This window comes from Harpia harpyja, chromosome 2 (assembly GCF_026419915.1).
Source record: "Harpia harpyja isolate bHarHar1 chromosome 2, bHarHar1 primary haplotype, whole genome shotgun sequence".
In the NCBI taxonomy this organism is placed as follows: domain Eukaryota; kingdom Metazoa; phylum Chordata; class Aves; order Accipitriformes; family Accipitridae; genus Harpia; species Harpia harpyja.
In genome coordinates this window covers 38925295-38952390 of record NC_068941.1, presented here as the reverse complement: position 1 = coordinate 38952390, position 27096 = coordinate 38925295, and the positions used below count along the sequence as shown (strand labels likewise).

General features: G+C 45.4%; 1 protein-coding gene across 3 annotated transcripts in view; it reads right to left on the bottom strand.

Annotated features, from left to right (window-relative positions):
• Nucleotides 1–16149: 16149 nt before the first annotated feature.
• Nucleotides 16150–27096, bottom strand: part of GPRIN3 (GPRIN family member 3) — a 35147-nt gene continuing 24200 nt past the window's right edge. For 2 of the 3 annotated variants that reach the window (XM_052776469.1, XM_052776456.1), the window contains exon 2: nt 16150–25235. In XM_052776469.1, coding sequence (XP_052632429.1) covers nt 22745–25126 — 2382 coding nt within the window. In that variant the 5' untranslated portion in view covers nt 25127–25235 and the 3' untranslated portion in view covers nt 16150–22744. The remainder of the gene's footprint in view (nt 25236–27096) is intronic. The other variant, XR_008233432.1, reaches the window with a different exon arrangement.

Sequence of the window (27096 nt, the reverse complement as noted above, 5' to 3'; positions counted from 1 at the left end):
TTAAGGGACTGGACCCTCTGTCATACAAGGAAAGACTGAGAGAGCTGGGACTGTACAGCCTCAAGAAGAGACAGCTGAGGGAGGATCTCATCAATGTGTAAGAATATCTGATATTGGGGGGAAGGGAATAGAGAAGATGGAGCCCAACTCTTCTCAGTGTTATCCAGTGACAGGACAAGAGGCAATGGGCACAAGCGGAAGTACAGGAAATCCCATTTAAACATAAACATACTTTTTTTTCTTCCTGTGAGAGTGGTCAAACACTGGCACAGGTTGCCCAGGGGAGTTGAGAAGTTGTGAAGTCTCTATCATTGGAGATACTCAAAACCTGACTAGACATGTCCCTGAGCAACTTGCTCTAGCTGACTCTGGTCTGAGCTTGGGGGTTGGAGTAGGCAATCCCCAGAGTCACCTTCCAGCCCCAACCAGTATACGATTGTGTGAACTGCATCTAGAGGGAAGAAAAAAATTCTCACCAAGTATGAACAGGAAGCTCTTTAACAAAATTGGGAAAAGATTTGCTGGCCTCCCTCACCATGCAGGGGAAGTGTTAAACTGATGAAGCTGCCCAGAATCACAGGAGAGAAAGCAAGGAAGGTTGCTGTGGAAAAGAACCAAGTATTAGTATTTGACAGATTTTAAGAACTACCCTCAAACTCATCTCAGCCATATGCCAGTCATACCAATTCAGTTCAGTCCGTAATTCTAACACCTTCATGGTTTAGTGGTAGACTTGGCAGTGTTAGGTTTACAGTTGGACTCTTAAGGGGCTCTTCCAACCTAAATGATTCTATAATCTATAGTATACTAAGTGCACACATACACTATTATCATGAGTGCTGAAGTTTGCAGCAAACCTTCCCAACAGAAGCAGCATCAAACTAGTATCCAGGCATTAGCATTAGCAACAAATGACTTGAATCAACATTTACTTCTCCAAGAATCAAAGCTAGGATCTTTTGCAGGCAAAGGGAAAATAAGAAGTGTTGCTAACAGGTGTGCAGAAAGGTCTGTCACAAGGTAACCATATGACCAGCCTTAAGACTGAGCTTCATTTTCCCATTGGGACCTAACACAGGGATGGTCCACCGCTACTTATTGTGGAGAGTTGCTCATGATTTTGCTATGTTACAACCACAGAAACTAGATGCTGCAAACAGCAGCTCTCACTCATACACTATGTAGATGACCATCCTACAAGAAGCACAAGGGGACTTTATTAGGTCAGTATGAATGCTCCCTCTGCTACCATTAGAACCTTGTTCGGAAACTCAAGCACTGTTGAGACACGAGTCAGTAAACTTGGTTTTCTCAGGCCCTAGCCTGGAGTTTACAGGCCAAAGTCCGAGGTGTAGTTTTAAGCCACTCTCATTTTAAGATATTTATAGTTAGGGCAGTGCTCAGCACTGCCCTCATTTTCCACTTTGTTCAAAAGAGATGTGAAAATTAGGGACAATTTCTGCCATATTTTTTTTTTTCCTTCTGCATTCCCAGTGATAAAAACAAAGCAGAGCAAAAGAGCTAGGCTGAGCCCCACTCAAATCATGATGCTTGCAATTAGCACACAAACATGCTCATTAACCAAATGCATTGTAGCCTAACTCTACAGACCACAGGGAGCAGGAGCTGAATCACAGCTGAGCAGGGCTAGCTAGAGCTTGGGTTTCATGTAGTAGACATTTGTGGAGTCAGTCCAGCAAGATGAAACCTGTTTTCTAATTCCACATGTCATGAGTTCACAGTCTGAATGGAGTAACCTGCCAGGTACTAAGCAAATGTAACACCACTGAGGCTCATGATAGGAAACAAGCAAAATTCCTGCTCAGTACAAAAATAATGTCAGTGGTTGGGTTTTTTTCCCCCCTTGTTAATTTGTTTTATAAAGTTTTTACTTCATTTTCAGCTGGTCATTTCTATAGAAAGAAGAGTAGGACCAAAGTTTGCTACACTGAATAAAGGAGGATTTAAAGAACCATTACAGAGTACACATGCTGCCCCTTCACAGAACACGAACCATTATTTGACAGTATTTGATATGTTTGAAGTGGCTTTGCTGTTACATACAATAGTTTACCACCTCCTGATTACAAGATTCTGAATCACTTAGCTATAGGCAAAAATCCTAGAACCATAAAAATTAGAAGACAGATAAATAGTTTATATGCATTGTCAGGAAGACATAATAATTTTCTGATGATATTTTAAATGTTTGGGGTAGACAGTATTGACACAAAGTAACTTAATGGAAAACAATATAGGAATAGCTAAGATTATTACTTTATATACCCATTGGACACTTTCCACTGAACCATGAAGTTGATCTCTACACAGCTATTGCATCTCTTCTTATCAGTGCTGATTTATTACAATTTTTGCCTGCAAGAGCATATGCATCAAGCATTAAATCACAGTAGTTTGTGCCTCTTCCACAGCCAAGCCAAGGGCCAAAATACCAGGTTTGGATGACAGTGACCTCCCACAGCTGCTGTCAGGTATTGGTGTCATTTGAGAAAACAGACAACACATGGGGAGCGAGCCTCTATAACCTTGGAGAGTTTTTTTGCATCAATCACTTCAAAACTTTAAATGCCAAATGTTTGAAAATCAGCAATTAAGGTGTTTACACTCCCAGCCCACTGCAGCCAGTGTTGCTGTGGCAGGGTAAGTAGGAAGAGGCTCAGTATAAAAGTGTTTAGAATATGGGTGCAAAAAGTGCCAGTATTTCATGAAGTGAAAATGTTGCCTCAAAATGCTGCTGGAATAGCACAGCTCTTGTTTCCAGGGATGGAGGCAAAAATCAAAGCACCACAAAGGTACACTTGTAGAAAATTCTAGCAGTTATTAATATCTTGTTTCCATAATTCATTTGCCCATGGCTAGAAAGAAGAGTTTTTAAACACTACCTGTTCATCATTTTCCTGGACTCAATGGTTTGGTAGCATTTGCATTCTATAGCCAAATCATGCTTCTTCCAGTAAAAGACCGAGGAACTTCTGTCTACTTGGTTTATGCAAGAGATGCTATTGCTAACATATATGGTCTAGTTCAAATAGAAGTAACAGGACTTCTAAGACCTGCATACCTTGGCATTAGAGCTAAGCATGTCTTAAAATCCTTCTTGGACCAGACTTAGAAACTGATGGGAAGATTTAGGAAAACAGTGTTGATAGAAAAGCAACCTGAACTATCAGGAAGGAATGAAGAGTCAGATTTGGTGATCATGAGATGAGGTCTGAGCTCTATCTGTAATTAAAATACATCTGGTTCAAATCATAAGAGATTTTTAATTTTGTTCTGGGTTCCTCTATCAGAATAAAATATTTTGTCTAGTTTCAAAGGCACTTGAGATACAGCAGCAGACAGGCAGTACTGCTAGATGGCTCCTGTGGTATCTGTTACTGGGCATCTGTCACACATATCCCTGGGCTGTTTCTCAATGCTGTTGTTTTAAAGATGACAGACATGTTTTCATTCAGAAAGGTTGTCTATTTATATCCCCTAGACACAGCTGCTTTCACTGCTCTGTAGAAGCTTTATCCAAAGAGCAAGGAGGCCTGTGTAATCTGAAGGATGCTCTTCCCATTGAGATGATGTATACAAGCATGTCTGCCTGGGAAGGCATGGGGAGCAAAGCTAAAGTTAGGGCTAGTCCATAAATACTGGTCCCAGTTAGCTTAGCCATGCAGTTTTTAGCTGGGAACACACATTCACTTTGTCAGAAAAGCATGCACCTATGCATGCATGAAAAGCAGCACCTATATACCTAATGGTTTATAAGCATGTTTTAAGAAATTAACACTAAGAGGGGAAAATTCACTGGGGACCTACCAGTTGCTGTCCTGGGCACTGCAGTGAAGAAGGATGGAGTGAACAGCAGATAGCCTTCGTGAGTCAACAATGTCCCCAGTGTCCCAGCAGCAAGAGGGGATGTGTGCATGACACATCTAGAGACAAGCACTTCGCAACACGCCCAGCCACCAGAATAAGCCCTTAGTTATCAGTCAGGGCTGTCACCCCACTCTGAGCTCTGTGCTGAATGTGGAGCTGTCTGAGGGGTCCTCAAGGACCACAGTGATGGCTTTCGGTTCTGGACCCCAAACATCGTTCCGAACTTGTGCCAAAGGCTTTCTGCAGGCTAGCCCGCTGCTGGAGGAACATGTTACTCAGACAATATGTTGATACCCACTGGCTCATCCTATAGAGACAGCAGGACAGACACCTGAAGACTGTCCTTGTAGAAAGCCACTTACAAGATATCCTGATTTTCAGCTGGGCCTTAAGTTGGCACAAATTTGTTTCTGATGTTTTTTCTGCTGGAAATTTAGAGGGAAAGACAACATGTTCTGCAAGGAAAAAAAAAAAACCTTCTTATATCAGTGGAAGTCTTGCCAGTGACTTCAAAAAGGCCAGGATTTTGCAGTGATCTGACGGTATAAATACAAATACTGAGCAAAAATTTGGGGTCATCCCTCTTGTACCCATTTCTGGTCTTTCCAGGCCCCATCTACCACAGAGAACAGTATTACAAATTAATCTAAATGCACTTGTCTGAGCCCACAGTTTCAGTTTCAACACAGCAAAATTCTGCCTGGTGAAAATGATGGGCTTGCTGTTACTTTAGCCCTCCCTAAAATTACTACTTTAATAGTACAGTTTCACTGCAAGACACTTATTCTTTATAAAGATTCAGCAAATGAGAATCTGACTATGTATTAAAGCACTGCGATAACTTCATTAATTCACTGCAGGGAATGGTGTGGAGGAAACCCTCATACCTTATGCTTTAAGCCCAACAGTAATAACACTAAACAGACAGACTCACAGCTTGTCCATTTAAAAATGATTAAAAAAAAATCACAATGACCAGTCAAGACTCACTGAATTTCCTGCTGTTCTCATAATTTTCCCCTGAATCTAGATACATCTGAGGAGTTAAAGACATGCTATTAATGCCTTAAACCAACATATGTTCACTCATCTGATTATTTCCACATGTTTCCTTGAGTAGCATAAGGAGCAGATAGCCAGTAGATTTAAGGTGTATTGAAGATATTGCTTAGAGCTAAGGCAGTAGTGCACTTTTTCCTTCTCAGAGGCAAACTGCAAAAAATGGACATTGATAATCAAGTAACATTCACTGCAGAGTGGCGATATAATTCAGCCATGGAACACTCTCTTCCACATACCATCACGGACCACAGCCACTTCTGCAAGAAGCTGAAGACCCGCAGTAAAAGACAGAAAGCTTTAGAAATCAGTGCATTATAGACAGAAAGTAGGAGATACTGAAAGAATCACGGAAGAAACACTTGCCCTTGGAATAAGGATGACTTCATCTGATGTTGAGTTCTTTACTACCTCTTGCTTCCACATGCACAAATCCTCTGACTGCTTAAACACCCAGACATTGAATTCTCATCTCCTCAGGGCTTAGGGCTGCCGTTAGAGCCTGCTATTCCCTATCACTCAAGTTGGGTGTAAAAAGTACCCAGGAGACAAGATTAGAGCTTTAGCATCTCCTGATCATGCTGCATTCACAGAGACAAAAGCCACACTGGTGTAAACTGAGTATTTCCCCACTCCCCCATCTGTTTCAAGTGACTATAACAGGCTATGCCAGCTCCACCTCCACAACTGGGCTGTTTCTTATCAGCCCAGCTGCCTCAAGCTGTTATTAGCTATTATGCTACTGATTATCGTTATCTCTCAGGCACATCTTCAGAGAAGCTTGAATTTGCACATGCTCTCTGCCTCCCAAACCATCTCTGCTTGAACAGATCCATAAAATCTGGGATGCCAAATGCCCATTACCATTAACTTTCACTACAGCAGCGTGCATCCACCCCCTGACAACACCCGGCGAAGAGAAGGAGCTGCCCTCGCAGCACTGCTGGAGACACAATGTGCTCACCCACTGCTGCGCACTGCCAGCTGAAAAATTAACCTGATACACATCCATGGGAATGGGGTTAAAAGATCATTTGATGGTGATCAGCAACACCCCAAACCTCCTGTTTAGTGTTAGCAACCCAGCGTACGGTAGCTATGAGATGTATCCTGTGGCTTCCTGGCAGAGACCACAGAGAAGCGCACGGGTTAACCAGGCACAAAACTGCAGTCAGGCCTGCAGGTAGGACTGCAGCCTTTCCCAAAGCAAAGGGGAAGCAACAGGCCTGCATGACACAGCCATGCGGCCGCAACAGTGTTTTCGGGCCCTACATGTGGCAAGGAAGGAACCTCCCGGGAAGCTTCAGGGATCAGAGGAAGCTCAGGGGCCAGGCTCTGGCTCTGCCAGCTGCGGTCGTGAAGATCACATCCAGATGTGGAAACAGCTACAGCAAACAAGCACCCCCCCCCCAATCATTCCTGAAGAGAAACATTATGACAAGTGAATAACTAATTAAATCAAGGGCACTTTGGTGGAGGGACCGAACACCCCTACGGGTAGCACCAACAGCCCTGTCAGCTTCTCACAAATACTCAGTGACTCCATGTTTGGGTAACAGCAAGAAGTCCTTCAGGAGGCAGAGCCCCTTTACACCAGGCACTATACACCTTGGGGCCGGGGGGTTTCCCTACCCCTCTGGGTCTGCAGTGCCAGTCCTTGAGGACTGGAATGAAACAGAACAGCAAAACAAAATGACTCAGGGCTGGGAGGGGAAAAAATATGCAATCAACTGGGCTCTATCAACACTGAACACTGAATTTCTGGCAAGGGCTCAGTTAAAGTTAAGCCTCCAAATGTAACAGCATACTACATCTAACCTCCCCCAAAACATGCAAAGCTCAGCCTCACTATCTACAAGGCAGCAGCTGTGCAAGTCAGATTCAGGTCTTAGGTGCACTAGTGTATGGAGTTATACAGAATCAAAGCCAATTCATCAGCAGCTATAAAGTGACCGATGGCTTTGCTGCAGTTGATAGCGCTATGTTCATTAACTCCAGCTGATAATCTGGCCCTTGGGGTTTGATTCAGACACAAATCTTTAATCAGCTAAACACCAACATGAGAGGCTGCAGATGCATTTGTGGACAGCCCATCAATTAGAACAGGAAGAAAGAGGTGATTTTTCCATGTATGTTTAACAGCTATGGGCTTTTTTGTTTTCAAATCTAACATCAGTCAGACCCAATATGTCTCTTTAGAGCAAGCTACATAAACCAGAGTCCCTGTCCTTATATAAAAAAACAACGCAGTGCAGCTGAGGACTACAATGTGTATTATTAGTCTTGATACACTGCAGTTTCATTACATTCCAGGGCAGTTGTCCGAGTCGATTGCAATGCCCAGAGTGCTGGTGATTGCAGTCCAGGGGCCGGCTGAACTAAAAGCCAAACAGGATGCTAGGGAATAGGTAAATGCAGATTCCCTCTGGCTTTCAGAAGGAAATTAAAGCTCTTCATTTTGTTTCCTGGTAAGAATCTCCCCGCTGAGCATCGCTGCTGCTGTGCTGTGGTGCCAGAGATCCTCCTGGAATTCCCACAGTTCAGGAATTTCTTTAATCTGATCAACTCTTAGGGTTGAGAAGCAGAAGGAATGATAAGACTTTCAGAGAGGAGTCTTACTGAAAAAGTAAAGTAGAGGTGGGATTAAGCAGAAAGGAAATCCATTCTCTACAAGCCCTGCATGTGATCCTAGGAAGAGGACAGCATTAATGTGACATCCCACCTGGCCTGGGCAGGAAGGAGCTGGGTCTTCTTAGGTCAGGTGAAGGTCCCAGGCAGAGCTGGCTCCTGGCCAGCAGCCAGGCTGTGTCCATCTTGCACAAGAACAGTTTGGCCCAAGGCCTGACATGAAGGTGATAGGAGATTGGCTCCAGTGGGCTTCCTGCAACCTTCCCCTCCCTCAAGAAAAGCCTTGGACACCTCCTTTCCTAGTGAGCCAGGTAAGGCTGTGAGTAATAACAGCCAAACTGCAGAGATGGCATTGAAGAGTAACCAAAACATGTACTGCTTGAAGGCAGCCTGGGCAGTATGGAGCAAATGGTGCAGATGCTGTGCCTTATTCACCCTTCTGCAGAGGGCATGCTGTAAGGTGTCCATACATAACAACTTCAGAGATGGCGAGGTACCACGGCAGCACTGAGATGCATCATAGTGACACATAACACACCTGTTAGTGATGCTACTGCAGATTTGGCTGGAAGATGCCAATGCCTGGGCAGATCAACAGACAAGCATTGATTTACAAATTCTTCCAGGAAGCAGCATTATTTAATGCATTTAATTAGCAGAGGTTCCCCGCTCGTTTTGGCTGCTTAGCCAAGGGTTGCAAAGGCTGTCTGCCTCCACTTACCAGGGACCCAGCCTGGAGGCCTTGGCTCCCTGTTGAGCCCTGTGGGAGGTGAGTGAGCTCAGCTTCTAGAAGGAACTGTTTTCTGCAAGGTTATGTCATTTGAGACATGGAAAACCCCAATGAAGAGCAGGTCTTCTGCAGGTTTTATCACCAGAAGGGACCCTCCTAGTCACCTGAACAGATAGTCTATCTAATATATGCCAGAGAAACACGTTAACCAATTTCTGCACCCAGCTGACTGAGCTGGAGCTTAGTGGTCTTGCCTGAAACACTCCCAAGTGATTTAGTTGGACAATGTTCCTAGACTCTGGCACTGACACTATTCGATACTTGCCAGCCAGCATTGTCTCACTATCGACTCCATATATTGCACCCTGTCCAGGTCATGAGCTGATCAACATCCGAGTGGCTCTAAAAAAACCCTACAACCAAACCCATACCTGAGCGCTTTGCATGTTGAAGGCAATAGGGTTAAAAGGCTTGGGCTCAGTACAGAAGCTGTAAAACATCCTGCAGTGTGACAGCAGCATTTTCTGTCTCCCCTCCTATCAGCACAACCTAGAGAAAAATGTTCTCTTAGGCTGGAGATAACAGAGGGTGTAAACATTTGTTCAAGTGACATGGAAGGAAAGACTTTCTCTAAATATGGCAGATAATCAGAAGATTAAGGAGTGTCACTCAGACATTAAGGCTGAGGCTTAGAAGACCAGTGCTAGAGTGCCTAGATCACCAGCTGAAACCTACCTACACAGCAGTGCCCAAGATTCCCTATTGCCTGATGGCTTTAGGATAGTGTACAATAAAAGTGATGTCCAAGTACCTATTGGCAATTTTGATGGCAATGTATACAAAGTGACACAGTCCAAGACTAACCCACTCCCTTGCTGGTTCAGTAGGCAAAGAGAGCACTATGGGGGTGGGTATTACTAGAGTGAGACATGCGAGAACTAAACCCTGGGCCAACACATTTGCCCTCTTTACTGCAAATTTGTCGCTCTTGTGAGCAAGAGGCTGTATGCAAGCACTATATCACCACGACCTAACAAGTCATGCTCAGTAGATGCTCCCTTTGGGTTTCAGTGGTATCTTTAAGACAGAGTGATCCATTTGCAAGAGTCTTCAGAAAGTTCATCTTGGGAGGACGGGGAGCTCAGACATTGAACGTGCCAGCCCTGAGCCATGGCAGCAGGCACTCAGAAGGGTGAAGGCATTTCCTTTGCTAAAAAGCACATTTACCAGGGTGCAATGTTTTGCTGCTTGTAACATGCAAGCTTTACTTTATGTGACACTTCCGATTCCCCTGGGCTTGAAATATAGTTTAGTCTGCAGCTTGCTGAAACAGTTTATCAAGGAGGATGTAAACTTGGTCATCATGCATTGCATAGCTGCGTAGACATAGGAAGGTCACTCTCCCCAGAGTGGACAATTAGCTTTGCAGTGCAAGAGTCCTGCCAAGATCAGCTGTTTCCTCCAGGTTTCTAACAAGGTTTGACAGTTCATTAAGAGTTAGGAGGGAAAAAGATTTGATTTGCTTCACTTAGAAAGAAAGCAAAGAATCTTACCCTTTTGCTCAAAAAAAGAAGAAAAAATTACCTTCACCCTCCCCAGCTTTTCTATGCTATGCCATAGCTAACAGCAGGGGAGGACCAAATTCTGTGCACAATTATTGCCAACGGTCTTTTTGGGCTTTAAAATTGATTCTTCAGTCAGATATTAATTTGCACTGCAAGAAATGATTTAGAGCTACCTGCAGGTTTAAGGCATACAGCTGCATCGATTATGCTGAAGGCACAATTTCAAGGTAATCTTTGCAGCTTGGAGAGCTAAACCTCGGTTGTTTTTTTTTTTTCCCCAAATAGAAACAGAGACTCTGCAAGGCCAGATCCGCTTCAGGCCCTGCATGCCAAAGGCACAGGGTGAGAAAGAGTTAAATATCCATGTGACACCACGGCTGGTGCTGCTCCCAAAAACTGTTGTGGTGTTTGTGTGCAGTGTGTTAGTGTGACATTAAAATCAATGTGTGTTGTGTATACCTGCAGGCAATGCTCAGTCCCTGGTAAACAAGGCAGGCAGAGCTAGGATGAGAACTATGAGACGGAGAACTCAATTTAACTCAATTTAAAAGAGATCTCATTTAAGATAGGTGGCAATCCCATATAACTTGCCAAGAACATCCAAATTACCAGAGCACATTTTCATTCTCCCATTGGAGTCTTAATGCTAAAAAAAGAGTCTGCTGACAATACCTTTTTATACATGTAAAAGCTTTCATGTCACATTTCTCTAGTACTCTGGGAGGTTACCCAATCAATCTACATCTGCCTTTTCTATCAAAACCCAGTCAACACATTTTTCTCCCACTAAAACCAATGCAAACTTAAGGTAAACAAGCTACCAGGAACCTCATATTTCTTTTTGCAGCTATGTGTCTCTTGGCAAGAAAAAGAGAGGGAAACAATAAAACCTCTGGGGAAAATCCTGGCCTTACAGGATTTTGTGTGCCTCTCTGATAAGTCCTGACAGTTATGCCACTTTGCACTCCCTGGGCTGCCCTGGCTGGTGGGAGCACAGAAACACCTACTGCAGCCTTAGCTCTTCTGTCCTTCTTTTCTTTGGATCTAACTTTACCTGTTCTTACCCTTGGTTTGCAAAGCAAGAACCAGCCCAGCATCTCAAACCACTTCATTTCTGCGCAGAGAATCAAAGCCTCTCCCAGAAGCTGCACCTATTCCTTGCTATGCGTTAATAACACTATGCACTCCATGTAGCATGGTGCCCCACCTCTGGGTCCCTCCTCCCAACCCAGGCCCTCCATCCTCTCCACTTGCCAGATTCAAGTTTCACAACCCTTTGAACCAACCTTGAATAAAGTCATCATGCAGGCAAGAACTCAATGTTGCACCTCACCTGCGGCTCCCCTGATTCCCTCAGCTGTCCTGCAGGATGAACAGTCTTCTCAAGCCATCACTCAAGGCTTTCCCAACTCTCCCGAGAGGGACACTTGCCCACTCTTACACCTAGGTCCCTGCTACAACTCACAGCATCTTTATCAACTGTCTTCAGGCTCTTGCCTCCCATCTCCCCCTGCTCACTGGGCTTAAGTAATGAAGAGCACTTGTGTCCCTGCCATCCTCCCACCTGGCAGAGCGTCTGCTGCCTCCTGAGCTTAATGCACAACACTAATGCACCTGGTGTTTGCAAAGGTGGGGAGAGATGGGAGCCTCCTTTCTCACTGTCCTCCCTGGCAAGGTCCAACCCGCCAAGACTGCTGGTTAGAAACCAGTCTTACAGGAAAGCTGCTCAGAGGTTTTTCCATCCAAATGGGTATTTTTCTTTTAATGAGCTATTGCTCATTTTCATCCACATTGCAGCACTTAGGAAAACATGTTAATCACTTGATTTTTGAAAGCCAAACTGAACTGTTTTAACAGTGCTGAAATGCCTTTGCAAAGTATAATTCATTCACCTGGAAAGGTGTGGAGCATCCCAGGAAAAGGAGCATTTAAACCAGCCCATCCCTTCCCCTACAGACCTTTCTCTTTACTATCAAAGCAAAGCTCTGTGCTGTTCTTCCCAATCACACTTGTTTGTTGCACATGCTGCATTCTCGGACAGGGACACTGAAACCAAACCTCTTTTTCCTCCTAGCATCTGGAAATGTAGTTTGTTTTCTTGGTTTTGATTTGGCATATGACCTTTTAAAGAAATAAGCCACAGCACTGAAAGACCCAAATAATTTATTCAAGCAAAACTTGCCAAACAAGTTAAAGAAGTATGAAAGCTCTTCTGGAGCTGGTATTGGATGCCTTGCAATGGTAGAAAAGTGTGTGATCAGAGAAGCCTACCAGGAAAAAGAAATGCATACGTTGTGCCACTACCTGTGCTTGAATGAATAAAAGAGAGAATTGTGCCCCAGTAGATGGAAGCTTCAATGTAGTTTTTTCTTTTTCTTTTTTAACATACACTGGAGACAGAAAGGACCAGGTGTACTGAAGCTGAACACGACCTCCAGATGAGCAGCTATAAAAAAAAGCTGTAAGCTATATCATATAGCTCTCTTTTTTGTCAGAGGCAGGTTCTGTGAAAGCTCCAGCTTCTGTTCCAGCAGAGATTAGGACCGCTTAGGGACTGTCCTTAATTCTGTAGGCTCTCTCTACAGTGCCGTCAATTAGTTAGCAGTAGCTATTCCAGCCTGTATGTGAGCCAGGCTAGAAAGAAAATGCACGAAAGAAAATGCACAAAAGAAATGGAACAGATTTTCTTCCTGCAAGCAAAGGAGTGGCCATTATGAGATGGTTACTGCAGCTCTGTGCCTGTGGGAAGTGTGCCATCTCAGGGAAATATCCAGTGGAGAAAATATGACTGCTTTCCGCTCTACCTGTGCTGCCACAGGGGAATGGGCCAGAGAACCTGGCTTTGGCTTTGCAAGGGAAGAGGGAGATGTGAGAGATGAATAGCAGACAGGGCAGAGGCTACTCACCCACGTCCACCCCAGGGAGCAGAAGCCATGTACTTGCTGTGTTGTTTGCACTCAGTTTGATGATCTCGGGGTATGTCCCCAAAGCACAGGAACTCACGTTAAGAAATGCAAGACAGTTGCTAGTATCACTCATGGCAACATTCAGAAAGTGAAGAGCAGGTAAGAGTGAGCAACCAACTGCTTCACTCTTCTGAACAGCCCTTCAACATCAACTGAGCCAAGCTGGAAAGGTGGGTGAGTTTGGGAGGAGAGAGCACACTGCTTAAGATGCATGGATGAAGGACGTATAGCCTGCTGTAGCAGCTGTGTGGCAGGGAAGTTAGAGTGAATACCAGGAAAACTTTCCCAGCAGAGAAATATATAAGCATGCAGAGCCATGTCAGTAAAGGCAAGGAGATAAAGCTGTAATAAAGAATATTTCACATCATAAATGAAAATTGCAGCATATACTGAATTTGCATTTGCCTCAGTTTGTAGGACTCATTTGATTACAGTGTCTTACCTAAACTGCTGTATAGCTCTCAACTTTCTCAGCCACCATTTCTCCTTTAAATAGCTATTATACTTAACGATACAGTCACATTGGGTGCGGGGAGATATTTGGATGTGACCCGAGCAAGTGTCAGCCCTATTTATTCCCCATTCCTTCTCTGCTGGAGCCAGAAAAAAACAGGGAAGCCTGTCCACCCACCTCCGCCTACAGAGCAGGTGCTCAAAGCATCCAAAGGCTAATGGGAGCCCAGGCATTTCAGAAGGGCGAGTAACCCAATGCATGGAGCCAGTATTTCCCCAGCGGCTTTTCCCTTAGCTTAAGACTTATTAAACCTAAGCAATTCGTCTCATTAATTAATAGCTCAATAACTGTCCTTAAAAAAGGAAGAGATCTGAATGTGGGGGAAGAAACATGATGGGCTCCCAAATCGCAGGAGGAGCGGCTTCGTGGATGGCCTCACCTCTGCCAGTTCCTGGGCAGACCTTGTCTCTCCTCCTTCCCGAGCCCAAGGCGACGCAGCCCAGCAGTCCCTGGCTCAGCGCGGATGGGGGGGCTTTGCAGAACCCAGCAGCCATTCCTATGCCCCAGCCATTTTCTAAGAGGTGCCAAGGAAAAGGCGGGTGCCGAGCGGTTGTGCTCTAGCTGCCAGGTATTTTTCACCAGCCTCTGAGAAACATGTCCTCAACTGCTCAGCTCGCTTATGTCTTTCTGATGTTATATAAGTGGATTTAGAGAAAAAGCACTGCCATGACCAGGTTTCTAATTAGGAAAAGAAATAAATAGAATTATGGAATTAAGGCAGAACCTCAGCATGAATGACCCAAATCCCTTCCTTGTGCCGCAGTCCACAGCAGGCTATTAGAAATTTTTTTTTTTTTTAAGTTAATTCATCACTAAGATGGCACAGCAAAGGCAAATTCCTTTGCAGGCTGGTACCCACTCTCCCAAGCTGCTGATCCCACTTAATTTGACTCTTGTAAGTGCAAAGGACAACACTGTAGGAAGCAGTGTGCTCTGTGATGCTAGCAGCGGTACCCTCATTCCTACAAACGCTGCTGAAATACGAGTAGCAATGGGGCATACGTTACCATTTCCTAATTTGCGCTGACAACTTTCTGTCGGTCCAAACATGCAGACTGTCATTCCTACTCAGAGTTGCCTACTACGAATTACCTACTGTCACACTGGGTATAGGTGTCTCATTAACAGTGGCTTGCTTTGTGGCGATATCAAGCACCCACAGGTCTCTGTGACCTGACCTCAACAGGAGATAAGACCACCCTACACTTCTCACAAATGAGGCCATATTTATCTAAATACTCAGTTGCAGATTTAAGTGCCTACTTTTTAAAACATTGGCTAGCGAAACTAGCCATTTATGGTTCTCAAAGGAGTAATTTGAAATTTGATGAGGAAATCTTAAGTTTTCCACTCCCAGTACTGCCACCTACGACAGAGTGGTTTTGATGGCATTTGAATGCCTAAAGGCATGGTGGTTTCTTTACCTGGTTAAAGAAGTGAAGCAGATACGCCAGGGTGTAGTGCTGCTGATTGGAAAGCTCACGTCCTCAGTAAATCAGCTGATGCATGAACAAGAAGCCAGACTTACTCTTTATATATGAAAGCACTATCTCCCTGAAACTGCTGTTATATGATAAAAAAATCTGCATCAGATGGAAAATGTGCACTGGTGATTATTGGTTTGATAGGATGCTAGCTTGTTTTCTGCACTGGTCCTTTTTCTGCTGTGTCAGTCCCCTGGGGACAGGGGATCTCTAGGCTTTTTCCCTATTGCAGCAAGACTACAGGGATGAAGTAGGAAAGGGATACCTCAGTTTTCCTGCCTACAAAGAGAGCTTGCCAATTGCAGCATACAGCTGAATGAACGCAGCTACTGTAGGGAAACACCCTGCTCCTGGCAGTTTGGGTTCGGGACTAATCTTCGGCAGCCACTGGCACACAGGAACCTGAAAGACACCACAAGGAATACAGCAAAGCTCATTAATGAAATAGCCTGCGTGATTGCCCAAAGCACTGGGCAGTTAACTGAAGTAGCCTGAACCCTAGCAGCCAATCACAAGACACAAGAAGTACAGAAACACAGCGAAGGAAACAACTGTTTTTGGGAAGAGGGCTCCAGTTTGGGGTGAGCAGCTGGAACATCCCTGGTAGCAGAGGCACCATGCAACCTCATTATCTCAGGGTCTGTTCTGCTCCTCTCCCCTCACCATAGGAAAGAGTATGCCAAGGTGGGGTCCTCATGTCCTCTAGGCACATGGAAATACCATACCTGTAACACCGCCAGATCAAAATACGTCACTGCCATGTCTGTTATCTTATGCTCTTTTGTACTAAAAGATAAAACTTTATTTCTTTTGAGGGAGGAAAATGGTTGAGGTTACTCTGGTGCTGATGCTCTCGGTTTTGTGCATGGTGTGCAGGCGTGCTGGCGGGTGGTGGCGACAATTTGCTACAGCAGTGACACCGCAGGGTTAAAACACTGCCCTCTCCACCTCGGCTCCTGGGTTGCTGAGCTGGATGAATAATGTGGTGTTGTGTGGCAACAGGGCTGCTGAAAGGCTGAGTGAATTTAAGCGAAAGGGCAGGGTAGTGGCCTCCGCAGAAAAGCCTGTGCTCACAAACAGCTGTGAAAAGGCAACGGCACTTACACAGAAGGAAGCAGATGGGTTTCTTCTCTCGCAGGGACAGTGCGTGGTGGCTTCTACCGTACCGAGCTTTGCAAAGTGCCAGGTCTCAGGCCTGAATTCAGAAAGCCCTTCATAGTTCCTCTGTCTTACAGACGTTCACAGATTTAACCAGAACGGCCACACTTAAAAGTCCTTTCTTTTCCCATGTCCGCCTATAAACAGAGACCCAGAATAATTAAGACAGTGTTCATTTTATTGTACTCAGCATGGAAACCAGGAGATGTAAAACAGCAAAACATTAAATTCCCAAGGGACTCGATCAGGTGGGTAACATTGCTTTAGTATCACTGTAAGACTTCTTCACATGCAAACTTCTGTTGGTATGTCTCGAATGAATGCCACGGTTCACCTGGAAGCCTAATACTAGCTTTACTTTGTACAGTACATCACGTTCAGTCAGTGTAGCTATAAAAATAATAAAGCCACAATAATATTCGTTGTCGTTAGAAGCCCCCAAGTTGGTTTTCTGCTGCTGCTGACTGATTCACAGCCATCATTTTTGCGGTGCTTGCAACAGCCAGGAATTCAAAGTTCACCTACCCTCTCTCCCTTTAATGCTGGGTAGAAACTCCCAATGCTTTTCAGGGTGCAGCTGAGACCTTAACTTCAGACGTGATTTTATGTACCACGAATGCATGGATCTTTCTCTTCCATTTTACTGAAATTCTTCAGGGCACTGGCTAAACTTGTGTTTGATGTACTTGAAACTATTGATTATGAACTGGGCTAAGGGAAGTGTTGTCAGGAGGACCCTCCAACAGAAGGGTTGCCTGTTGTAGCAGAGCTGCTGAGAAGCATTGGAGAGACTTTTATTCTGCAGCAGACAACTGCTGGAGACTTTGCTGGCAGAATTGTCATTTATTTCTACTCCAGAGAGTGTCGGTCTAAGCAGAAAGCTAACAAAAACTTAAGGTCTAGTATTTCAAACGGGACCCAGTTGACATGATTCTGTTCCTAATGAGCTCAGATGCTTGCTATCACCCATTGTCTTTGTGTAGAAGCCAGTTTGTACATACAAGTGTGGATTTCCACAAAGCTCAGGAGCCAGTGTACAGCTCTGGACACCCCAGCCACTGCACTTTCTGTTGACAGTCTAGACCCAGAGGTTGGCCAACTGGTGGTTTTTTTAGATATGGCTGTGGGAATTTTTTGAGAGACCAGATAAGGAGAAAATCCTTGTTTCTGTATTGCAGAGTGATCTAAACTTGCTTCAAAGTTGTGGAAAATGCTAAGCCTCCAGCATTCAATCAGAAGGGCAAAGGGAAAAAAAATCATCTTAATGAGTATGAGTAATGCATGGGACCTGCACATGTGTACGCCCCTTTTAAACATGGACACATGCAACACATAAGCTTACCTACAGCAAACATTTTCCTAGAGGAAAAAATATTTCCTCTCTGTGTGACTGGGCTCAGTATTAACATCATTTTCTTCTTTAAAGAAGCCTGAATGATGAAAGGTATGTTTCACATTGCAAAATCTTCCTTGCCAGGATTTGATGAAAAATCCACATTATAAACGCTGGGAAGGAAGAGCTGCTCAGAAAAACACAAAGCAGAAAACCCAATAAATCTCAGAGTTTCAAAAAAAAGGGATTATATTCATTTCAGCTTGGCTCGATTCAGCTGTAATAATTAATTCTTTCTTTTAAACATCTACACCGACTCAAGTGGCATAATTTAGGCCCCTAAGAGAACACTGCAGCCATTTCAATGTACAGGACCTGACCTTCAGCTCCATGGACCACCGCAGCATCCAGTGACTCCAGAGATATTTGGTAATGTGTGGCATTTGGATAGGGATCTACGTGCATATCTTTGGGATGACTGAAAGTGCTGTCCACTCAGACAGGCATCACACAGTCACCAAAAAATAAACTGGCAGAGGTTGAGATGTTACAAAAACAGGAAAAAAAAACCAAACCAAAGAGAGGGGAAGGTTTCCTTCAGACCATAGCCCTTAACTTTCTAAGACCACAGAGCCTGACAATCAGTTGTCTCTCATTCAGAGCAGCCATTTCCATATGTTGGGTGTGAAAGACTTACTCTATCTTGGTAACCTTTTGCATTCATTTTTAAAAGGTGTAGAAGGATGGACACAGAACAAGACAACGGAGCTAATAAGCTAATAAAATTTCTGCTTTCATCCAAATCTTGCATATACTGAGCTAAGTAATGAAACACTGGTATGGTAGATTCCATCAAGTTTCCAAACTGAAAACCAATGGCAGCCAATTTGAATTTCCCATCAACTTCAACGCTGATTTCCATTTGGATTTCCACTTGTAACTTTAACACTTCAACATAGTCATGAAATTCAAGATAAAAGCTAGTGTTCTCTTTAGAGCATATATTCACCTTTTCCGAATCCCTTGAATATACTTCTCCAAATGGTGCATTTTACAAGCTCTTACGTGGTAGCAGCACTAATAAACTGAGGTTGTTTGCCTGGTGGTTTTGTTGAATTGTATTTGGATAGATCTATACATACTAGCAAAATATACAGCCTTTGAAAATGTTCATTTTCCTAAAAACCATGGGACACCAACAATATGAAAAATGCGTGAGCTCAGAATGAACAAATAGGCAAAACTTCAGCAAAACATTGGCTTTATAGACATAGGAAGGAGAATTCCTTGCAAAGCACCTACATCAACTTCATTTTACTTCTCTTTTGGTCCCTCCCTCACCATGTTTCTTAGCAATTCCTTCTTGTATATTCCAAAGAAGGTTTTCTTCCTCTGAAATGCAGAAGACAGATATTCTCCTCCTTGTCCCTCCAGCTCTTTCCCTACTCTTTTTTCCAAACCAAGTCAGCAGAAACGGGGCAGGACTTCAGCACTTGTGCCCAAGGCAACGCAAAGCTGGCAGACACCAACCAAGTGCACACAGACAGTGGTGGATGTCACAGCCTCACACGAAATCCAGGACTATATTGCAAGTTGCCTGCAGTGAGGTTCTCCTTCAACTCAGGTTTTGTATTGGCAACGTTGAAACATGCTTATTCTCCTTTCCTGGTGGAAAGCTCCTGAAGTGAAATTAGAAGTAACTCTTCCATTCTCATTCACTGCTTTTATTAATGGTTCTGGCACATCAGCCTTCCCAGAAGATGCGACCAACAAGGAAGAGTTTCCTGACAATTAGCTTGTTTCCCAAAATTTCTCATCTCGCAACAAACTGAATTTAAGAGTTACTTCAACTGGCTAGGCTGCAACACAGGTCTTTTTCTTTTTTTTTCTTTTTCCCCCGTACAGATTTAATCTTGGGAATGACAAAGTACTTTCTGTTTTGAACCCTCTTTTTATTAGCCCAAATGGATTTCCTTGGTTGTTAACCATCCAACCAAGGCAATGTAATTCTGAGTCACTGGGCAGAGAAAAAGAGTGGGAGCATGCGAATCATCTCCCCCTACCCTCTGCCATACAGCTACTCCAAGCACGCTTTCATTTTCGATGCTGACGTGACACCAAGAACAGTCTTTTTTGGCTGCTACAAGACCACTCGCATAATATTTGCTAATCGCTAACAAAACCATGGTTCTGTTTTGCTGCTGGTGAAAGATGCATCATCCCTACAAGGATTCACGTTGTCATCTAGACATTGTACGCAGGAGACAGCATAAATTACCAGCGTTAAACTAGCAGGTTGCCTACAGTCTGCCCTAGCAAGACAAAGTGAAAACCTAAAATATTTTCCATGAGGTGTGCTTGTGATTATTGACTCATTTTTGTGTGTTGGTTTTTGGCATGTTATTGCTTGGCTTCAAACACACACCTGCAGGACTTCTGTGCCCACCAGACAGCTTCACAGACATTTTGCAGTTTGTCTTTGCACTCGTATTTTCCCAAAATTCAAAAGCACAGTGCTCTGCTGACCACTATGTTTTTTCCAGTTATACCCATGCAGTTGTTCCGATGCATCCACTTAGTAACTTGCCCATCAGCATTTTGTGGTACATATGTATTAATGAAATTTTCCTGGAAGAAATGTCGTTTGTGGTGGGGAGGGAGGTGTGGGTGGTGAACACTCACAGCTTGAAGCAGCTGCAGGGAACCAGGAGAGATCTCCCATTCCTCATGAAGAAAAATTAATTCCAGTGCTGGCTCAGCACCCTGCTCATTCATTGCCAAGCCCAGTTTGGTCTCAATAAAGCAACTCATACCCATATGCTACAAATATTTTGGAGAGCTTAAGCTAAAGGATAAAGTTCATGGAAATCAGTGAATGCGCGATAGCCATTTATTCTCCTCTGGAAAAAAATATGACAATCCATTTATATATTCAGACTGAGCATATTTGTGAAGGGATAGGTCAGAGTAAGCTGGCTCACAATGCTACAGCGAGGGGGACAGTGCAGAGGGACGCGAGCTGAGCCAAGGGACACCATTTCACAGGAAGACAGGCTGGGCGGCAGCAGCTAGCGAGGGAGGAGGTAGAAGGGAGGTGAAAGGAGCAGCGCAAAGCCTTGGACCTGGACAGGACACAGCAAACACTGCGGACAACTTGAGGAACCTCTGCAGGGCTGACATGGACACAACATGGGAAGAGACACTGAACTTGTCAACTAACCTGACCTATTGTTACTGCCAATGTTAATCCCACACAAAATTTCACATGAAACTCACATCTCAGACACTGCTAGGAAGGGGCTGGAAACAGTAGTACCAACAGAAAAAAGGTAGGAGACTTTCCTTCTGGTAGGGAGAGGCGGGAAGACAGTCTCTAATGTAGTATTTCAGAATTAGCAGTTCAGCATCAAGTGAGAGAGGACTTGAAATAATGTACAGAAATGGAACAAGGATGTGCCATAAAGCCCCCAAATATATACAGAGGAAAAATAGGAGTCAACTCAGTACTACGCCTAGGGGCAACACCTTTCACTGAACTGAGTTAAAATATTGCATCTTACAGTATTTTGCCTCTCTGCTGGGGAAAAATTGCCCCTAACCAGCTGCTTTGAAGGTTTGGCAGTTCACATACTCAAAAAGTCTGGCCTCCTAAGTAAAAGGGGACAACCTCAGGTCTGCTTCACAGAAAAAAAAAGAAAAAAAAAAGAAAAAAAGATATTAATACTCATTTACATTGTGTAAAACTGTAAGATTTACAGAGTAAGTTGTAAGAGTAAGATCTACAGAGTAAGTCAGGTGTGTGTTACTAGAGACAGAAATAAATTATCATCGTGATTCATGAAAAGTCTTTAATGGAATAAAAACAACCCCTATTTAACTCTAGTACTCTGCAGGAGTACAATATCCGAATCCTCAGTGCTTTGCAGGATTGAAAACTAAATTTTCTACAAACTACAGGAGTTCCCCAGCCTCCCGTCATGAGCTCTAGTGGACAGAATAAAAAGCTAGTGGGAAACACATTTCCCAGGCTGAAAAATATTATTAAGGTGAGAAATGTGACCAACGTACATTTGAGACATTATTGTGTATCACACTTCTGGAGAAACAGTCACTAAGCTACCTTTTATTAGCAGTTTCTACAACTTTTCTAACATTAGAAATACAGCAAAGATTGTCTCAAGCTTTCAGTACTTTTGTAAAGTAAATGTTTCAAGTTAACGATATAATGGTTTATAATATAGAGAGCATTAGGTAAAACAAAATACGCACAGGCTAAATAAATGCTACTTGGTTTATGAAAGGCAGCAAGAAAAGCACCAAAATACTGCAAAAACCCCCTAGATTTGGCTAAGGACCTAAAAGGAAAATAACCAGTGTAACACACTAGACATGTAGGCTCATGGACCCAGACGCACAGGATAGCCTGCACCTGCGGGAAAACGTTACTGTGCATCTCCGGAGAGAGAAGAAAGATCCATATCACTTTAAAGACTGATTTATGGGAGAGGTGCTCAGTGCCGCGGGAGGCTGGGAGCAGGGGCTGCCCAAGCCGGCTGCGGAGCCAGAATGGCTCGCTGCTTTTGAAAGACCTGGCTGGAGTGCCACAGCACGAGTGAGGGCATCGTCCCATCAGATGCGGGTACATCTACTGACGTGCTCTCTCATGCCTCGCCTGCCCCGTGTGCATCGCGTGCTTATACCTTAAGCGTGACTGATGCAGGGGAGAAAAAGCCTGCAGAATATATCCCTCTCTCACCTCCCCTTCTAGCCATCAAAATCCCATTCTTCCAAAAGATAATGCTTCAGCCTTGATCCTCACTCTTTGCCTGGTTCTCCATTTCAATGGGAGGGGAAGACCTGGCTCTCTGGGGCTCACATGAGAACGGTGCCCCACAGCATCAACAGAAGTGAGACTGCTCAGTGATCAATGCCTGTAGCCTTTTCATGGACTTGCCTCAGTGTGGGTAACTTACACACCAGGAAAGTTGTCTTGTGTTAGGTCTCAGCTGTGGAACCTTAGTTTCTCTCCACCCAGCTTCCCCAGCCCACCCCTTTGCATAAGACCTTGTGATGCACACAAATAACTTCCCATAATAATTCTGACAATCTCTCTGCTTCTTGCTTTATCAGAAGGTGCTGCTCTCCCTGCAGCAAGGTGGCAATTTAAATTTGTGCTTTTGCTAAGTGCCTAGCTTTTCATCTGACAGTAGTCAGGATGGGGGCATAATGTGGAAATACACCAGCTGTGGCAATAACAACGGTGTGATGGAGCGTGTGGCTACTCAGAAAACAAAGAGGAATAATTTTCCACTGTTGCTGCATCACAACCTCAATAACACAACTGAACAGCAGGACTCAAGACTTGGGGGGAGGGATTCTCTCTACCACCGCAGACATCTACGCACCCCTGCAAACCACGTCAGTCTAACACAGAAGAGGGAGCAGGTCGGACGCAGCAATTAGGACGCCTAAAATTCTGCAGCATGGACTGGAACATGTTGTGCTGCCTCCCTTTCAGTTTTTTATTTGAGGATGTATCCGAGGAAATGGATTTCCGGGTCTGACTGTTCTGGGCCCGGATCAGTTTCTCGTGTTCCCGTATTTGTCTCTGTAAGTGGTTCTGGATGGCAATTCCCAGGGATTCTGGATCGAGGGAAGCACCGTAAACCTCCCACGTCATGCCCTGCTCGTCCCAAACAACATCCCTGACGTGTTTGGACTGCTTCACCTGCACTTTCGCCTCCATGGCCAGGGTGGGCTGCTTTTTGTTTTCCCCCAGGTTTGGCAAGGCCTGAGCTGAAGCGGGAAGAGCTGCTGTGTGAAGCTCGCATCTGGACTCCTTGGCCTGGAGGCCTTGCTGCCGGGGAGCTGCTGGTGCCTCCAAGGGGGGGGCGAGACGTGTAGAACTGGCACTCAACTCGGGCGTCAGTCCTGCCTGCAGGCTCTGGCCGCCGGCTGCCTGAGCCTGGCCAGCGTCCCCCTGGCCGCTGCTCTCCTCCTTTTCATCCTTCGAGCGGGCCTGTATGCGGACAGCGGCATGTTGGCTGCTAACATTCATCCCTCCTTTAGGATCAAGCACCACTGAGTTTTCTTCCTTTGGTTTTACCACAGACTGATTAGGAATGGCCTCCCCTTGACTCGCACCCTTACTGTGCACAGGCTTTTGCTCAGAGCTGCCCGGGACCTCCTTCTGCTTGACTTCGCTGACTGTGCTACAGAGTAAGGGTAACCGGCTGCTTCCTGCATCATGGACAACATCTTGCACGTTGCTCTTGGTTCCTGGGACAGCGGCGGCAGAAGTGGTGCTTGGTTCGCCAGTGCCAGACCCAGACCGTGCTGGAGTTTGATTACCGGAGTCAACTGCAAGTTGCTCAACAGGGATGGGCTTTGGTGGGACTGGAGCATCCATCGGCAGCTGAGCAGCATCCTTGTCATCACGGGCTGCACCGATCGTTTCAGCATTACCCACAGATGTCCCTTGGGAGGTAACGGCTGCAGGGGAGGAGGGGAGAACAGGTTTTGCATTATCTGCTGCTGCTGGAGACACCACGTCAGATGGGACCCCAGGCAGTTTGACAGGCTGGGTTTGGGCTGAAGCAGTCGCAGCCATAACAACAGTTGATTTTGACGTGACACCGGGAGAACATGGGGACTTTTGTTGTGAGGATAAACTGTCAGTAAGTGCAGCCTGGCTCAGCCCCATACCTCCCTGGTAAATTATGTGCAGTTCTTCCTTCTCCTCTGGAGGAGGATTTCCTTTTAAGAAGGCAGCAAGGATGCTGGGACTGGTGGAGGCCGATTTGCTCTCCACAGTAGCCACTGCCTGAACCTCAGCATCTCGCCATGTCCTGCTTACTGCTTCCTGAGTTAAAGAGCTGCTCTCTGGCTGAACCGTCATTGTACCCGCTTCTCTGAATTTGGAGACCTGGGTGGGGCCTGGACTCCCCGGCTCGGCGTCCGTGTTGCGTATGGGATGCAGACTCTCGTGACTAGACTGGGCCAGTGCCTCGCTGCTCTGCACCGCTTCAGTTTTGCCTGTGGGATGCAACTGCGCAGTGTCTGCAGCCCCGCTTTTCGCCTCCAAACCGGTCTGTGGGTCTCTCCCCAGGTCAGCTTCGGTGTGCCTCGCTGGCGAGGCTGACTGACATGCAGCAGAACCATTTTTTTCTGCTCCCCTGTCTTTTTCCCCTCTTTGCAGAAGGTTTGCCTGAGAAGTACGACAGGACTCATTACCCCTGATAGGGTCGCCTGGGGAAGAATAATTTAACACCTCAAGTGCCGGCTGATCATCACTCCCCTGAGGTTTCAAGGCAGAGTCATCCATTTGCGTCAGGGAGCTCGTTTTCACCTGGTTGCCTTGCACAAACTGCCGGGAGCTCTGGGGGGCTGGCATCATCTCTGGCCCTCGTCCCGCCAAGGGGGCTCCGGCTGCAGCAGGGGCTGGCGCTGCTGGTCCCCGGCTGCCCGCTGGCCAGGAGCAACCAGCAGGCTCTATGGCTGCAGGGTGCCCCTCTGCAGCTTTGCTGGCGAGCCCGGGAGGAAAGGCTTCCTGCTGGCTAGCATCGTCCTTGCGGCATTGCTCACAGCTCTGTGTGCTGGCAGCCAGCGTGCATTTCAGGTCGAACAAGCAAACTCCAGCAGAGCCGGATGGCGTGCACGGGAAGCCATTGCTGGCCCTTTCGCCGCTGGGTAGTTGGGGCTGGCGGTTAGCAGACTGCAGGTCTCCCAGGTGGTCCTCCTCTGCAGAAGCTGTGACCAGGGAAAGCTTGGCAGATCTCAGAGGATCTGGTACAGTCCCCATGGACCGTCTCCGAGATGCAGCTTGCCCTCAGCTTCTCCTCGGAGCTTTCTCGCCGCGCGGTGGGTACAACAGGGCAGGCCGTCGGCGACAGGTTTCCTTTAAAGCTAATCTGTTAATGAAAGAAACATAGTGTTAGCAGCAGTCAGATTTAAGAAGAAAAAAGTACCTAGAACAGATTGATTTTACAGCTTGGAGAGAAATACTTGCGGGCAAGGGGGAAAGTGAAGCACCTGATTCTGCCTAAAAGTCACATAAGAGACATGGATTTCAAGGATTGCCCAATTCCAAGGTCTGGATGGAGAAGACAATACTAGGGACAAAGCAACAACAGCTGCCCTGTTGTTGATACATTAATGAAGACATAATGATATGCCAAGAGGGAGGAAAAAAAAAAGAAATATGAAGTGAAAGCAGGGATGAATGGGAAGGGGTGCAGACTTTGTGTGGATGTTTGAGGTCACAAAATAAACTCACTGTGATAAAATCCTCTAGCAAGCCACCTGTGGAAGGAAAGGTGCTGCCTTGCTTGTTGTGCCTATGTGAAGAGCACATCCGATTCCCACCCTGCGACCTGAGTGGATCCCACACCTTCGCTGAGCACCAGTTCCCCCTCCTTCTCACGGAGAGTTCTTCTCTAATTCCACTACCAAAAAGGATGTGCTCACAGGGGGCAACAGGTCAGTTCAGACTAATGTGGATGAACCCAAACCTCATTGGTAAAAGGAATACGGAGGGACGACGACCTGCTGGGTGGTGCAGATAAACACCAAGAGAAGCTACTGCACCGTACAGCACCGAGGCTGTGCACATACTTACTGATTTCACATTTAGATCCTTTGAAATAATTACAAGGAATCCAGCTTGATTAATAACTGGGGGCACAGATGATCTAGAAACCAATTTATGAGCAGGTGGTATAAAACTGGAAGGGGAATGTTGCAGCACCGCAGAACAGGAGGGGCCCATGCCCAGTGAAACACTGGGGAAGGATTTTAAGCAGGTGGAGCAGAGTTATCCGGGCTGAAATCTGGCCAGGACTGCAGAGAAACCATTGCTTCAAACAGGAGGTGATCTCCAAATGTGCTTGTTGGCTGGGCTTTCAGAAGGACTTTGCACTGCCCAACTTGCACCCTGCTAGAGGTCAAGGGCTGGATCCCTGTCACTGTCAGCAGAGTGGTGGTGGCCAGTGATAAAATCCCACCCCGGTCTTCTTTTAAATTGCAGGCAACCTATGCCTGTTTAAAAGATTTTCCCCAGCTTATGCTGCCAGCAAAGCACGGGTATGGGACTTGGGAGACACCCTGAACATTTCGTTTTATGTTAGCCAGAGAGCTGACGCTGGGAAAATTACTGTACCTCTGTGTGCCCATGTCTCTGCAGGTACACAGTGGGGTCTCCTTTACTACATCACTTGGGAAATGCTGCTGGAAGGAGCTGTGCAGCTTTTCCAGGCCCTCCCTACCCACTAGCCAAGTACGCAGAAGCCCCTTCCAGAAAACATCCCTACTCTCCTTCTCTCTCTCAGCCTGAAGGGCAGCAGTATAGCTTCCTTAGTTTCTGTAAAATTAATCCTAAATTTCAGCACCTTAGGGTACTTAGAGCAACAAGAGATAAGTGCTCAATGAAAGGAAAATTAAAACAAATACAGCCAGTCTATTCTTCTAAGAAAAGGAAAATGCTGTGACTTATTACTTATTTATTAAGCTTTACATCTTCCAGATATTAATAATTTATTATTTTTATACTATCTCTTCGGGCTCTGTCCAACCACACATATACAGTCTGCTGGATTAAGCCAGCCCTGGGAAACTGTAATCCTGCCCCTCAAGGATCCCAAGTTTCTTAGCTGCAATCTGTGATAGCAGCCCTGCATCGCTCCAAAATGGCTTTCTAGCAAAGCTAACGATTGCTAAGCTTTTTGAGAAGTACTGAGTTTATGTAAATCAGACTGAAAATTGGTGGAAGTTTGT